A 14066-nucleotide genomic window follows, 5' to 3' on the forward strand; every position below is an offset into this window, starting at 1 on the left:
AAATATATTTTAAACATTACTTTAAAAATTATATGAGTAGATACATAGGTATCTTTCATATTTTCTGTATTTGTGTATCTTTGGATAATAAATTTTACAAAAAATAAAAATCCATGGACTTTTGGACCTTTGTTTTTCAAAGTATACTTCACAGAGGGATGTGTAATGTACAACATGATAAATATAATTAATGCGGCTGTATGTTATATATGAAAGTAAATCCTAAGAGTTCTCATCACAAGGAAAAAAGTTATTTATTAAAAACATTTTTTTTCTGTTTCTTTAGGTGCAACTAAACTTATTGTGATAATCACTTCATGAGATATGCAAATCATATCATTATGCTGTATACCTTAAACTTACACAGTGCTGTATATCAATTATATCTCAATAAAATTGGAAGAAAAAAAAAGTGTGAGAGAAACAAAGGCTTGCTTAGACGAAAAATGAGGGAATTTGTTTACATTAGACTTGCTTTGCAAGAAATGTTAAAAGAGTTCTTTAGAGGAAATAAAATACGATAGGAACTAGGTTGCTTCCAGAGCAGAGACTGTGTATGCCACTTTATTCTATAGCTTGGAAGGACCAAACCACTGTGGGGCGAAAGTCTCAAAACAAAATGTGAGAGAAGATGTGTATTTATGTTTCTTTTAATTATTTTAGAATGAATTATTATTTAATTTATGAGGACTCTAGAGGAAATCGCTGACTTCTTCATGCAGTAAATAGGGCCTACTTCCAGTACCTTACCAATGAGGGCCTCATTTCACCTGCCACCTCAGCTCTTTTCTCCTCCTCAATACCCTTCTCAGTCTGATTGACTTCATTAGTCTGCAGTCCCTTTTTACCCCATTTCTTGCCTCCTAGAGTCCTGCTTTTCTTCAGTTGGTCGCTTTTCTCACTGCACTTTAGCTCCCTTCTTCTCTCATGGCATCTTCACCTCCATGTCCAAGGCCTCAGTTCCTCTGTGCTGGGTTTTCTCTGCATGGGGTATGGCCTTCTATAGCTGTTGTTCAAGTCTTCTATACCCTAACTGATTTTCTGTCTACTTGTTCTATTAATTGCTAAGATAGGAGTATTAATATCTCCAACTGTAGTGGATTTTTTTATTTATACTTTAAGTTCTGTCATTTTTTGCTTTATGTATTTTGATGCAATGTGCTTATTTATGTTCAGGTATTTAGGATAGTTGTGACTTTTTGGTGAAACGACCTTTTTATCCTTATGAAGTCTCTCACTTTATCTCTGATAATATTCTTTTTCCTGAAGTCTACTCTGTCTAGTATTAACCATTTTATTGTAATGGTTTACATGATATGTCTTTTTTTTTTAATAACAGTGTTGTGGAGATGTAATTCATATAACAGATAATTCACCTATTTAAAGTATACAATTTAATGTTTTTTGTATGTTCACTGAGTTGTGCAGCCATCATTACAGTCAATTTTAGAACATTTTCATCACCTCTAAAAGAAATCCCATGCTCATTAATAGTCACTATCATTTCCCTACAACCCTCCCATTCCAAGCCCTAGGCAATATGCTTTCTGTTTCTGTGGATTTGCATATTCTGGGCATTTCATACAGATGGAATCATGTGATATGTGGTCTTTTGTGACTGATTTCTTAGACTTGGCATTATGTTTTTAAGCTTCATCCAAGTTGTAGCATATATCGGTACCTCATTCGTTTTTACAACTAAATAATATTCCATCGTATGGATACACCACATTTTGTTTATCCATTCATTAGTTGATGGATATTTGGGTTTTGTTGTGGACATGTTTGCAATTCTCTTGGGTATAAGGAGTGGAATTGCTGGGTAGTATGATAACTGTGTTTAAACTTTTGAAGAACTGTCAGACTGTTTTCCAAAGTGGATCCATTTTACAGTCCCACCAGCAATAGTAAGAGGGTTCCAATTTCACCACACCCTCATCAATGCTTGTTATTTTCCAAGTAGGTGTAAACTGGTTTCTTATTTGACAAAGATTCTCTCTTTGACAAACTTTAGACAGCCTCCTCTGAGCCCTCTTTTACACCAGGCCTCATCCTCGGGCCATGTCTTTGGCCTGCCTAAGCTAGTCTTAGTTAAGAATCCTGCTAAGTCATTTCCTTCCTACCCCTTCATACCTGATCACCCTTGATATCTGAGCAGGTTCCTCATCCTCCACCTTTGATATGTAAGTATCTGGCTTGTCTTCAGCAAAAATCTTGTTAGACCAGCTTAGCAAGAAACCCCCTACTCTTGATGTCTACTCTTAGTAATCTTCCATCCACTGACCCTCTCAATCTTGGCTATAAATCCCCAGTTATCAAGTTCCAGAATAAATTTTCTTTTTTTTCTTTTTCTTTTATGGTTTTCACTTCCATTTCCTAGTATATCTTTTTTAAAGTATGTTTTTTGTGGATCGTATATGATTAGGTCTTGCTTTTTTATCCAATCTAACAATCTCTGCCTTTTAATTGGGGTGTTTGACCATTTATATTTGATGTTATTGTTCATATGGTTGGGTTTAGGCCTATCATCTTAATATTATTTTTCATTCTGTCCTATATTTTCTGCTTCATTTTTCCTCTTTTCCTGCCTTCTTTTGAATTGATTGAGGGGTATGTGTATGTGTTTGTTTTTATATTCCATTTATCTCCTTATTTCTTTTTCTTTTTAAGTGGTTGATCTAGGCTTTGTAATATACATATTTTATAATACACATTTTTATCTTCTCATAGTCTACTTTCAAATAATATTAGACTACTATAGGTATAATGTAAGAACTTTACAACAGTATACTTTCATTCCTCCCCGTTCATCTTTTATGCTATTTTTGTCATGCATTTAACTTCTACATACTATAATCCCCACAATACATTATTGTAATATTTGCTTTGAATAGTCTATATATTGTATAATTGATAATGTTGCCATGAACTATGTTCATTCATTTTTTCCCCAATTTTATTGAGATACAATTGAAATATAACATTGTATTAGTTTAAGGTATACAGCATAATGATTTAATGTGTAAATATATTGTGAAATGATTACCACAATAATAAATTTAGTTAACATCCATCACCTCACATAGTTACAATTTCTTTTTCTTTTGCTGAGAAATTTTAAGACCTACTCTCTTAGCAACTTTCAAGTCTACACTATTGTCACCATACCGTACTTTACATCTCCAGAACTCATTTATCTTACAACTGGAAATTTTTATCTTTTGACTCTCCTCACCCATTTTGCCCACCCTTTAACCCCTGCCTCTGGCAACCACCAATCTGTTCTCTGTATCTATGAGTTTGTTTTTTTAGATTTAAGTGAGATCATACAGTATTTGTCTTTCTCTGACTTATTTCACTTAGCATAATGCCCTCAAGATCTATTCATGTTGTCACAAGCAGCAAGACTTCCCTGCTTTCTAGGGCTGAATGTATATGTATATACCACATTTTCTTTATTCATTCATCTGTCAGTGGACACTTAGGTTGTTTCCATGTCTTGGCTATGGTAAATAATGCTGCAGTGAACATGAGGGTGCAGATGTATTTTAGAGATAGTGGTTTCATTTCCTTAGGATATATTAATCAGAAACGGAGTTCCTGAATTATATGGTAGTTTTTTTGTTTTTGTTTTTTAAAGACCCTGGTGAGGCATAGTTAGAGGCCTCCTCACCCAGTTGTCATCTTCCAAAACAGTGAGTGGCTGCCTCACTCCCTTTCCCGCACTTGGAGTTTTTCATGGTAGTTCTATTTTTAATTTTTTTGAGGAACCTTCATACTATTTTCCATAGTGGCTGCACCAATTTACATTCCCACCAAGAGTGCACAGGGTTCCCTTTTCTCCACATCCTCACCAATACTTGTTATTTCTTGTCTTTTTGATAGTAGCCATTCCAGCAGGTGTGAGATAATATCTCACTGTGGTTTTGATTGCATTTCCCTGATGATCAATGATGTTGAGCACCTTTTCATGTACCTGTTGGCCATTTGTGTCTTCTTTGGAAAAATGTCTACTCAGTTCCTCTGCCTATTTTTTAATCAGGTTGTTTGTTTTTTTGCCATTGAATTGTATGAGTGCCTCTTATACTTTGGATATTAGCCCCTTATCAGATATATGATTTGCAAATATTTTCTCCCGTTCTGTAAGTTGCATTTTAATTTTGTTGATGGTTTCTTTTGCTGCGCAGAAGCTCTTTAGTTTGATGTAGTCCCACTTGTTTGTTTTTACTTTTGTTGCCTTACTTTTGTTGTAAAATCCAAAAAATCATTGTCAAGACCGATGTCAAGGAGCTTATCCTCTATGTTTTCTACTAGGAGTTTTATGGTTTCAGGTCTTACATTCAAGTCTTTAACCCATTTGCGTTGATTTTTGTGTATGGTGTAAAGTAGGGGTCCAGTTGCACTGTTTTGCATGTGGCTGTTTGGTTTTCGCAGCACCATTTAAAAGACTATCCTTTCCCATTGTATATTCTTGGTTCCTTTATCATAAATTAATTGACCATATATCATAAATTAATTGTGTGTTTATTTCTAGGCTCTACTTTGTTCCATTAATCTATGGGTCTGTCTTAATACTAGTACCGTACTGTTTTGATTACTACAGCTTTGCAATATAGTTTGAAATCAGGAAGCATGATGCCTCCAGTTTTGTTCTTTCTCAAGATTGCTTTAGCTAATCGGGCTTTAGTGGTTCCATTCAAATTTTCGAATTATTTGTTCTAATTTTGTGAAAAATACCATTGGTATTTTGATAGGGATTGCATTGAATCTGTAAATTGCCTTTGAGTAGTATGGTCATTTTAATAATCTTAATTCTTCCAATCCATGAGCATGGAATGTCTTCCATTTATTTGTGTCTTCTTCAATTTCTTTCATTTTGAGTGTGGAGCTCTTTCACCTCCTTGGTTAAATTTATTTCTAGGTATTTTATTCTTTTTGATGCATTTATAAATGAGATGGTTTTCTTAATTTCTTTTTCAGATAGTTGGTTGTTAATATATAGAAATGCAACTGATTTTTGTATGTGAATTTTGTATCCTGCAACCTTACTGAATTTTTCATTAGTTCTAACATTTTTTGGTGACATCTTTAGAGTTTTTTTATATAAAATATTATAACATCTGGAAATAGAGATAATTTTACTTCTTTCTTTCCAATTTGGATGCCTTTTATTTCTTTTTCTTGATTAATTGTTCTGGCTTGGACTTCCAATACTATGTTGAATAAGAATGGAAAGAGTAGGCATCCCTGTTTTGTTCCTGAGATTAAAGGAAAAGCTTTCAACCCTTCACTGTTGTATGATGTTGTGGGCTTGTCATATATGGCCTTTATTATCTTGAGTTATGTGCCCTCTATACCCAAATTGTGGAGAGTTTTAATCGTGAATGGAAGTTGAATTTTCCAGATGCTTTTTTCTGCATCTATTGAGGTGATTATATGATTTTTATCCTTCATGTTGTTAATGTGATATATTACATTGATTGACTGGTGGATGTGGAACCATCCTTGCATCCCTGGAATGAATCCTATTTGGGTCATTGTCTATAATTCTTTTAATGTATTGTTATATTCGGTTTGCTAATATATTTTTGAGAATTTTTCCATCTATGATTTATGATCGTTTTTAATGTCTTCTCTTTTTTATAAATTTTATTAATGTTAATATACCTAGTGAGTTTCTCCTTTTGACTGTTATTCCATCTTTTCCCCCTGAAGTATATTAAGTGTTATTTCACTATCAAATCTATCCTGTTTTCAACAACAACAAAAAACTATCTTTAAAGATAGGTTTCAATAGTTCAGTGGCTTCTTGATGTGTTCTTCTGTTATTTGACTTTTATATATCATATAGTTCTTAGTTTAAATATAAATTTAATTCTGTTTTTCTCATTGTATAGAATTAATTACCTCACAGATTAACCTCAGATTAATTTATGTAAACAAATTAAAAATAATGGATAAATACATCTAGGTTCTACATTTTAAATCATCATCCTGGGATTTCCCTGGTGGTCCAGTGATTAAGACTACGTGCTTCCACTGCAAGGGGTGAAGTTTCCTTCCCTGGTCAGGGAAGATCCCCCATGCCGCAGGGTGCGGCCAAAAAAAAAAAAAAAATCATCATCCTGAGTCCACTTTCAGGATGATTCTGAGCCATTCATTAATCATTGCTCTTAAGATGACTTTAGGGAATTCCCTGGCAGTCCAGTGGTTAGGACTCGGCACTTTCACTTCTGAGGGCATGGGTTCAGTCCCTGGTTGGGAAACTAAGATCCCCTAAGACACGTGGCGCAGCAAAAAAAAAAAAAAAAAAAGATGACTTTAATGCCGATTTTAATACTGCTAGTCCAACAAATGGTGGTAACTGGAAATTGTTACCATTGTCTTTAAGACCTTGACTCTAACCAGTTTATGTCGTGTCCTCGGTAGTTGTCGTTCTTTTAAAGGTGTGCCTTGCCCTGTCAATTTGTATGACTCTAATTTCAAAGGGATCATCATCTGTCACATTGTCACTCCTTTTTTATTTTTTCTCATAATTTACATGTGCAAAGTCACAGATCTGTTAGGTACCAGAGCCAAGATTCAGAGGCCAACACATGTTTTTACTTTTGTTTTTGTTTTTTAATATTTATTTATTTTCCTTATTTTTTAGTTGCATTGGATCTTAGTTGCAGCACATGGGATCTTCGTTGAGGGATGTGGGATCTTTTGTTACAGTGTGTGGTCTCTTCGTTGCGGTGTTCGGGCTTCTCTCTAGTTGTGGCATGTGGGCTTCTGTCTAGTTGTGGCATGAGGGCTGCAGAGCGCATGGGCTCTGTAGTTTGCAGCACACGGGCTCTGACGTTGAGGCGTGCAAGCTCAATAGTTGTGGCGAGCGGGCTTAGTTGCCCTGCGGCATGTGGGATCTTAGTTCCCCCGCAGCATGTGGGATCTTAGTTCCCCTACCAGTGATCGACCGTGACCCCTGCATTGGAAGGCGGATTCTTTACTACTGGACCACCAGGGGAGTTCCGAGTCACTCCTTTATAGCAGTGGAAAACATTATGCTACTAATACTAAGTCATTGAAATAGTAAATCCCGCTGGTCTTGAGATTCTAATTTTCCCAGGCATGTTCACGTGGCTATTTTTCAGAAAAGGATTGACATATCGGGCCTGAGACTGATATCCTTGGAAAGGCCAGCTTGTAAGGTTAGCCTTTGGCTAGCATCTGGAAACTAGAATTTCAGGAAGATTTCCCTCCCATTCTTTAACTTCATAAGAGTAATTTACTGTGCCTGTATGATTTAGGCAAACAGTATGGTTAAAGCTAAAGACCTGCTATCCTTCTGGGAGTCTGGAATTTTGGTATGTCCAAGGCAGAGGACCACCCATGACCAACTACCCATAAAAATCCTGGGCACAGAGCCTCTAATAAGCTTCTTTGGTAGACAACATTTCATATGTGTTATCACAGTTTGTTGCTGGAAGAATTAAGTTTATACTGTGTGACTTCATGGGGAAAGGACTCTTGGAAGTTTCCATCTAGTTTCCTTCAGACTTTTACCCCATGTACCTTTTCCCTTCGCTGATTTTGCTTTATATCCTTCTGCTGTAATAAATCTTAACCATGAGTAAAGCTACATGCTGAATCCTGAGTTCTCCCAGCAAATCACCAAACCCAGGGGAGATATTAGGGACCCCCAACACAGGTATCGTGGCTATGGGTTAAGTCATTTTTTGAATTTTTCAAAAATGAATACATGGTGAGAATTATTCATTGTGTTTGTGTTTTACCTTTCTTTCGCTTTAGAGAGGTAACTGAAATTCGTGAAATCACCAGAAAATCAGTTCCCCGCAATTCCTTAGAAAGTGCTGAGTACATTAAAGTCATAACAGGTTTATTAAATGCAAAAGACTTTCGTGATCGTATTAATGGGATTAAGCAGCTTTTATCAGATACTGAAAACAATCAAGAGCTTGTTGTTGGAAACATTGTGAAGGTAAGGACTGTCAAAATTAATTTTCATTTTCAATCTGTGGTTAATAAAGTTCATTAGCATAAAAAGTTGCCCTATTTCTTAATATTTTATATATATATTACTTTAAAGTGTTAAACTTAGTGAGAAGAATGCACTGCTTAGGTTTTGCTATGTTAAAAGCATTCTAGAACAATTGAAAGTAATTGAGGAAAAAGGTAAGAAAATAGCAGTTTATTTGTTTGACTCGTCCCACTAGATGATAACTCCTTGAAAGTTCTGTATTCTCAGAGCTCTTAGAACCTGGCATTCAGTAAATATATGTTGACTGAGGGAGTTCCTTGTTGGCCTCATGGTCATTATTCCGGGCTTTCACTGCCATGGCCTGAGTTCAATCCCTGGTCGGGGAACTGAGATCCCTGCAAGCCATGAGGTACGACCCAAAAAAAAAAAAAAAAAAAAAAATTGAGTGAATCAATAAGTATTTTAAAAACCAGGGCATTTAAGAGACTTGATATTACCAAGAAATAGATAATAAAAGTTTTCATATGTAGGTTAGAAATCTGCGTATGCTAGTTTTTATATATTATGTTAATATATATTTATAAATATATATTTATATTTTATAATTTGTATAGGAAGACAAGAAGCAATAGAAAGGGAGACAGTAGTAAATTAATAAATGTTAGTGGTACCGGAGTATAGATTACTTATGCTTCATCAGAGTTTAGTTCAGTTAATCCCATTAGTAATTTATTCATTAAATTCCATTTTAAATTTGTATTAGGTTCATTAAATTTGGCAAACATACTATAACAACTCTATTCTAGTGGTGGTGTCTCTTAATTTTCAGAAGAAAAGTACCATGTTACCATGTCATGGGAATCAGAAAGTTACATTTTCTGATATCTGTTGAGTAATTTTCATATATCTATATCTATATGTATCAGGAATTATTAGTTAATAGTCTTGGTTTCACAGAATAGCTCTTCCCTCACCTAATATAGGTAAAGAATTGCTTAGCATTCACTTTATTATATCTTGAAGTTATGAAAGCTAAGAATTAGAAGAGCAAGGAACAATTGTTTAAGTACTCAGGTTAAGAGGTAATAATAAAAACTTAACTCTGAAATTGCATCTAAAATTCTCGTAAGAAACCTAAATTGAAACTAGGTTAAATCTCTTTAGTAAAATGGACATGTCTACTTCTGTTACCAATAGAGATAAGAATAGAAAGTTTTCTTAAGTTCTTAAAGTTAGCTAAACCTGCACATTTCAGAAAACAGCATTTTTATCACATTTATAGTAAATCAGTTATCTGTGTACTGAACCAAATTTCTCAACCTTAATTTAGTAGGATGTCTTTTTAGGTGATGTTTGAAGCCTTCTCTTTTTGCTATAAGAAGATTGGACACTTAGATTTAGCATCAAAATTTTTATAAAGTTCCTATTATCTAAGTTCAAGTTAAGTAAGATGTGTGTGTGTTTTTAAATAGTACATTTCTCCTTTAGTAGGATGAATACTATGAAATGTCATAAGGAATTTAAATATAATAGATATCAACATTATTTCACTTTAAATAATTTACCAATTTACTTCCAGATCTTTGATGCTTTTAAATCTCGACTTCATGATTCCAATAGTAAAGTAAACCTGGTGGCTCTAGAAACAATGCACAAAATGATTCCTTTGCTTAGAGACAACTTATCTCCTATAATCAACATGCTCATCCCAGCAATAGTAGATAACAATCTGAATTCCAAGAATCCAGGCATCTATGCTGCTGCCACAAATGTTGTTCAGGCACTGAGTCAGCATGTAGGTAAGAAATCTTACTTTGGCATTCAAATTATTTTGGCTTTACTTTCGTATTTTCTGATTCTACACATTTTCTATAATGCTGAAAACCTAGCTGTTAAATTTTTGTCAATTAATGTTGTGACAGAATTTTTTTATTTTCTCAGTAACAGTTTTAATTATTTTTAGTGATTAAATACCATCCCATTAAATTGACTTTCTCTTCCCTTCTTTTTGACTTTTTCAATTCTTATTTTCTACCTCAACTTCATATCTGATACAAAATTAACTCAAAATGGATCACAGATTTAAATGTAAAATTTAACTGTAAAACTTTCAGAACACATGAGAAAATCCTTAGGACCTATGCTTGGTGAAAAAAAAGAAAAAAAGTATGATCCAAAAAAAGTCCATAACTTGGACTTCATCAAAATGTAAAACATTTACTTTGCAAAAGACCTTATTTTTTTTACATGAAAATATTTATTTTTGTGTTACAAAAACAAAAATAAATCCAAGCAGATAATGAAATAAACATATTTTTTAAGTGTCCCATCCTGGGCTCTCTGTCCTAGAAGTTAGTAAACAGTTCAAGTTTAGGTTGCTTCATACTTGTTCTGGATGCTATGAGGTCTCCATCTTAGAACCATATTTCTGTAGTTTAGCTTGTAACTAATTGGACAAGTCATCTTCTGTGTCATCATCCCAATTATCCTCCCAGACAAACTGCAGATTTGGAGGAAATATTTGCAAACCACATATCTGATAAATACGCATATCTAGAATATATAAAAAACTCTTGGGAATTCCCTGGCGGTCCAGTGATTAGGACTCCGTGCTTCCACTGTAAGGGGGCCTGGGTTCGATCCCTGGTCGGGGAACTAAGATCCTGCAAGCCGTGCGGTACGGCCCGGCAAACGAACAAACAAACAAATTAATTAATTAATTAATTAATAATAAATAAATAAATAAAAAATAAAGAAGTCTTAAAACTCAACATTAAAAAAAAATCTAATTAGAAGATGGGCAAAAGATGTGAAGAAACACTTATATGGATGGCAAGTAAACACATGAAAAGATGTTTAACATCCCCAGTCATTAGGGAAATGCAAATACAAATTAAGACCATAATCATTACACAAGTGTATTAGTCTTTTCGGGTAGTTAAAACAAACTACCACAGCCTGGGTGGCTTAAAAACAACAAACACTTATTTCTCACAGTTCTGGAGCCTGGGAAGTCCAAGATCAAGGCACCAGCAGATTTGGTGTTGAGTGAGGGCCCTCTTCCTGGTTTATAAATAGCCATCTTCTGGCTGTGTCCTCACATGGTGGAAGGGGCAAGGGAGCTCTTTGGGGCCTCTTTTATAAAGACACTAATCCCATTCCCATAGAATAGTTCCCATAGAATAGTTCTGTATCTTAATTGTACTGATAGTTTCACAAATCTATACATGTGATAAAATGACTTAGAATTATATACACATATTGTACCAATGTCAGATTCCTTGTTTAGATGTGTACTATAATCATGTAAGATGTAACATTTGGGTGAAAGTACACAAGACCTCTCTGTACTGTCTTTGCAACTTCCTGTGAAACTATGAAATTAGAGATTTGAAAAAAATCAGTAAAGGTAAAAACTATCCCCAAAATTTCAATTCTTTTTTTTTTTTTGATAAACCTATGTACTATCATTTGGAATAAGATGCCTAGGAGATAGGCAGTTCTTTCTCTTTTTTATACCATATGACAGCTCCTTTAATATTCTGTGAGGTATTTTTATTTCTCATTTGCTGTAAGAATATTACTCTGTTAAGGTTTTATAGAGAATTTTAAAAAGTGTTTAACTATGTAGATTAAATCTTTCTAACACATTTGCGTTCACTTGCATGGATTTTTTTTCCTTTCAATGCTATGTAATGGAAAATAAATAAGATCTTGTAACTCTTTAAACATGTGTCTCTGTGTTATTCTTTTTGTTTAGATAATTACTTACTTCTACAGCCATTTTGCACAAAAGCCCAGTTTTTAAATGGAAAGGCAAAACAGGATATGACCGAAAAGCTTGCTGGTAAATATGTTTAAATTGTTATTTCTAAAGAAATAATTTATTGACTAAGGATAAACTGATGGACATTTCAATTCAATTTTAGGATAGCTACCAAACTCAATATCATTATCCAAGAAGTAGAAATAAATTGTATAATGATCCAAAAGGGGACCTTTTAAGACTTTTACCCAAAAATTTTCTTCAAAAGAATTTTATTCCTCTTTTCCCCAGTAAGTGTTTAGTCTTCTTGTTAGTAGAAGTAAACAGGATAAATAAAAAGACATTAAAATCAAATATTGGTACAGATGGAAAATACTATTTCAAATTATGTATTTAATGAAAGGTCCATGAGTTAAAACTGTATATGTCTTGATTTAACTACATTTGGAAAACTGAGATGAATTTTTGGTTTGGTTTCTGTCTTTACTACTTTTGCCTGTCATATATAGATTTCTAATACTGAAGATCCCAGTCTTTGGGAGCAAAGTTTCTGACTTTACTTTTTTTTAAGATACCAAACATTTCAGGGCAAATGGCATAGGGAAGAAGCTTAGTTTATTTTATATGCTTTTTAATTCTCAGAACTCGAATTTGTTTTTTTTTTAAACCTCACTGTTTACCATATTTTTGTGTTTCAGATATTGTTACGGAACTTTATCAAAGGAAGCCCCATGCCACAGAACAGAAAGTGTTGGTTGTTTTATGGCATCTCTTAGGGAACATGACAAATAGTGGCTCGCTGCCTGGAGCTGGAGGAAATATACGCACAGCCACAGCTAAATTATCAAAAGCACTTTTTACACAGATGGGTCAGAATCTGTTAAATCAGGCTGCATCTCAACCATCACATATAAAAAAGAGTTTAGAAGAATTGCTTGATATGCCAATTTGAAATGAATTACGAATTTTTGATGAAATATGATGAACAAAACTGTTTACATGATGACAAATGGAAGTTTTTTAAAGTTAGATTTTCAGTGCCTGCACTTCTCATCCCGTAAATTAAGTCAATAGCTATTTTTATTTGCAGCTTATGAGTACACATCTGTCCTATATCAACCCTATCACTTGCACCCATCACACAAAAATCTAAAATAATATAATCTAATATTCATGAAATCTGAGGCATGTGGAATGAATCCAATTTTAATATTTTTGAGAAAAGTCCTGCTCATTTGCACTATTTCATAGAAACTGAAATTTGTTGCCCTATATGTACAATTAGACTTTTAATTAAAAATATACTTTTTATTATGTAATCATGTTTTGCTATGGCTCATTACTCAGCCTTATTTTATGAAGTGGAAGAAAAGTCACTGAACTATGTTATCACAAACTAAGTTTTGTGTGCTATTTGTGAAAAACATGTATTTCTGAAATCAGTCTGCTAATATGATTGTGCAGTATTAGCTTGCTTTTGCTGCTGTGTTAATGTGATATATTTGCTTACCATTTGGGTTTAATCATCTATATAATTGTGAAATTTAACAAGTTATAATAAAGCATGACGACCAAAGTTTTAGAAAACATTTAAACATTTTAAATGCACGTTTAAGAAAACGTGTTGAATGTAATTTCCCTATTTTTGTGTGCAAACACTAAATTTTATTTCTATATGTCCTGACATTTATAAAGGTGTTATTTTGCTGCCCAGTTGTGTAATTCTCAAATATAGTGCCAGGTCTTCTATAGCTTTTCTCAGAATTCTTGGGCAACAAGTACTGTATGCATCTTAAAAAAGAAAAGGAATGTTATAAAATAAAAGGATTTATTTCTGTAGATGTGTGAGAGGTGTCCTATTTTTCCAACTCCGTATTTGTTAAAATGGGGAAAATATGTATTATGATATTGACCTATCATTTTCACTTGTTATACTTGATACAATATTGACCTATCTCTATTGACCTAACAATAGACCTGGGTTATAGTTCTAGCTTTACAGAAAATTCACTCTGTGACCTTGGGCAAGTCACTTGCCAGATTTAGGCCTCAATTTTCTCATCTCTAAAATGTGAGGACTGGACTAGATGATTTTTAAGGTTCCATTTTGCTCTAAAATTCTGTGATTCTATGTTGTAGTTTACTCTAAGATCACTTTATTACAATTGTGAACTACCTTCATTCTTTTTCACTTCTGTGTCACTGACTAGTTTTCTAATGTATTGATATTTGGCTACTTTTAAAATTGTGATTCTTTGTATTATCTGCAGTTTCTGAGGAAAAAAGCAAAAAAAAAAAGTTTGAAGCTAATCTGAAAGG

At 33.7% G+C, this 14066-nt stretch overlaps 1 protein-coding gene across 2 annotated transcripts in view; it reads left to right on the plus strand.

Annotated features, from left to right (window-relative positions):
* Nucleotides 1-13586, plus strand: part of TOGARAM1 (TOG array regulator of axonemal microtubules 1) — a 76658-nt gene extending 63072 nt beyond the window's left edge. For both annotated transcript variants that reach the window (XM_059914151.1, XM_059914150.1), the window contains exons 18-21: nt 7792-7981; nt 9561-9780; nt 11742-11828; nt 12446-13586. In XM_059914151.1, coding sequence (XP_059770134.1) covers nt 7792-7981; nt 9561-9780; nt 11742-11828; nt 12446-12699 — 751 coding nt within the window. In that variant the 3' untranslated portion in view covers nt 12700-13586. The remainder of the gene's footprint in view (nt 1-7791; nt 7982-9560; nt 9781-11741; nt 11829-12445) is intronic.
* Nucleotides 13587-14066: the final 480 nt, after the last annotated feature.

This window comes from Balaenoptera ricei, chromosome 2, assembly GCF_028023285.1.
Source record: "Balaenoptera ricei isolate mBalRic1 chromosome 2, mBalRic1.hap2, whole genome shotgun sequence".
NCBI classification, from domain to species: domain Eukaryota; kingdom Metazoa; phylum Chordata; class Mammalia; order Artiodactyla; family Balaenopteridae; genus Balaenoptera; species Balaenoptera ricei.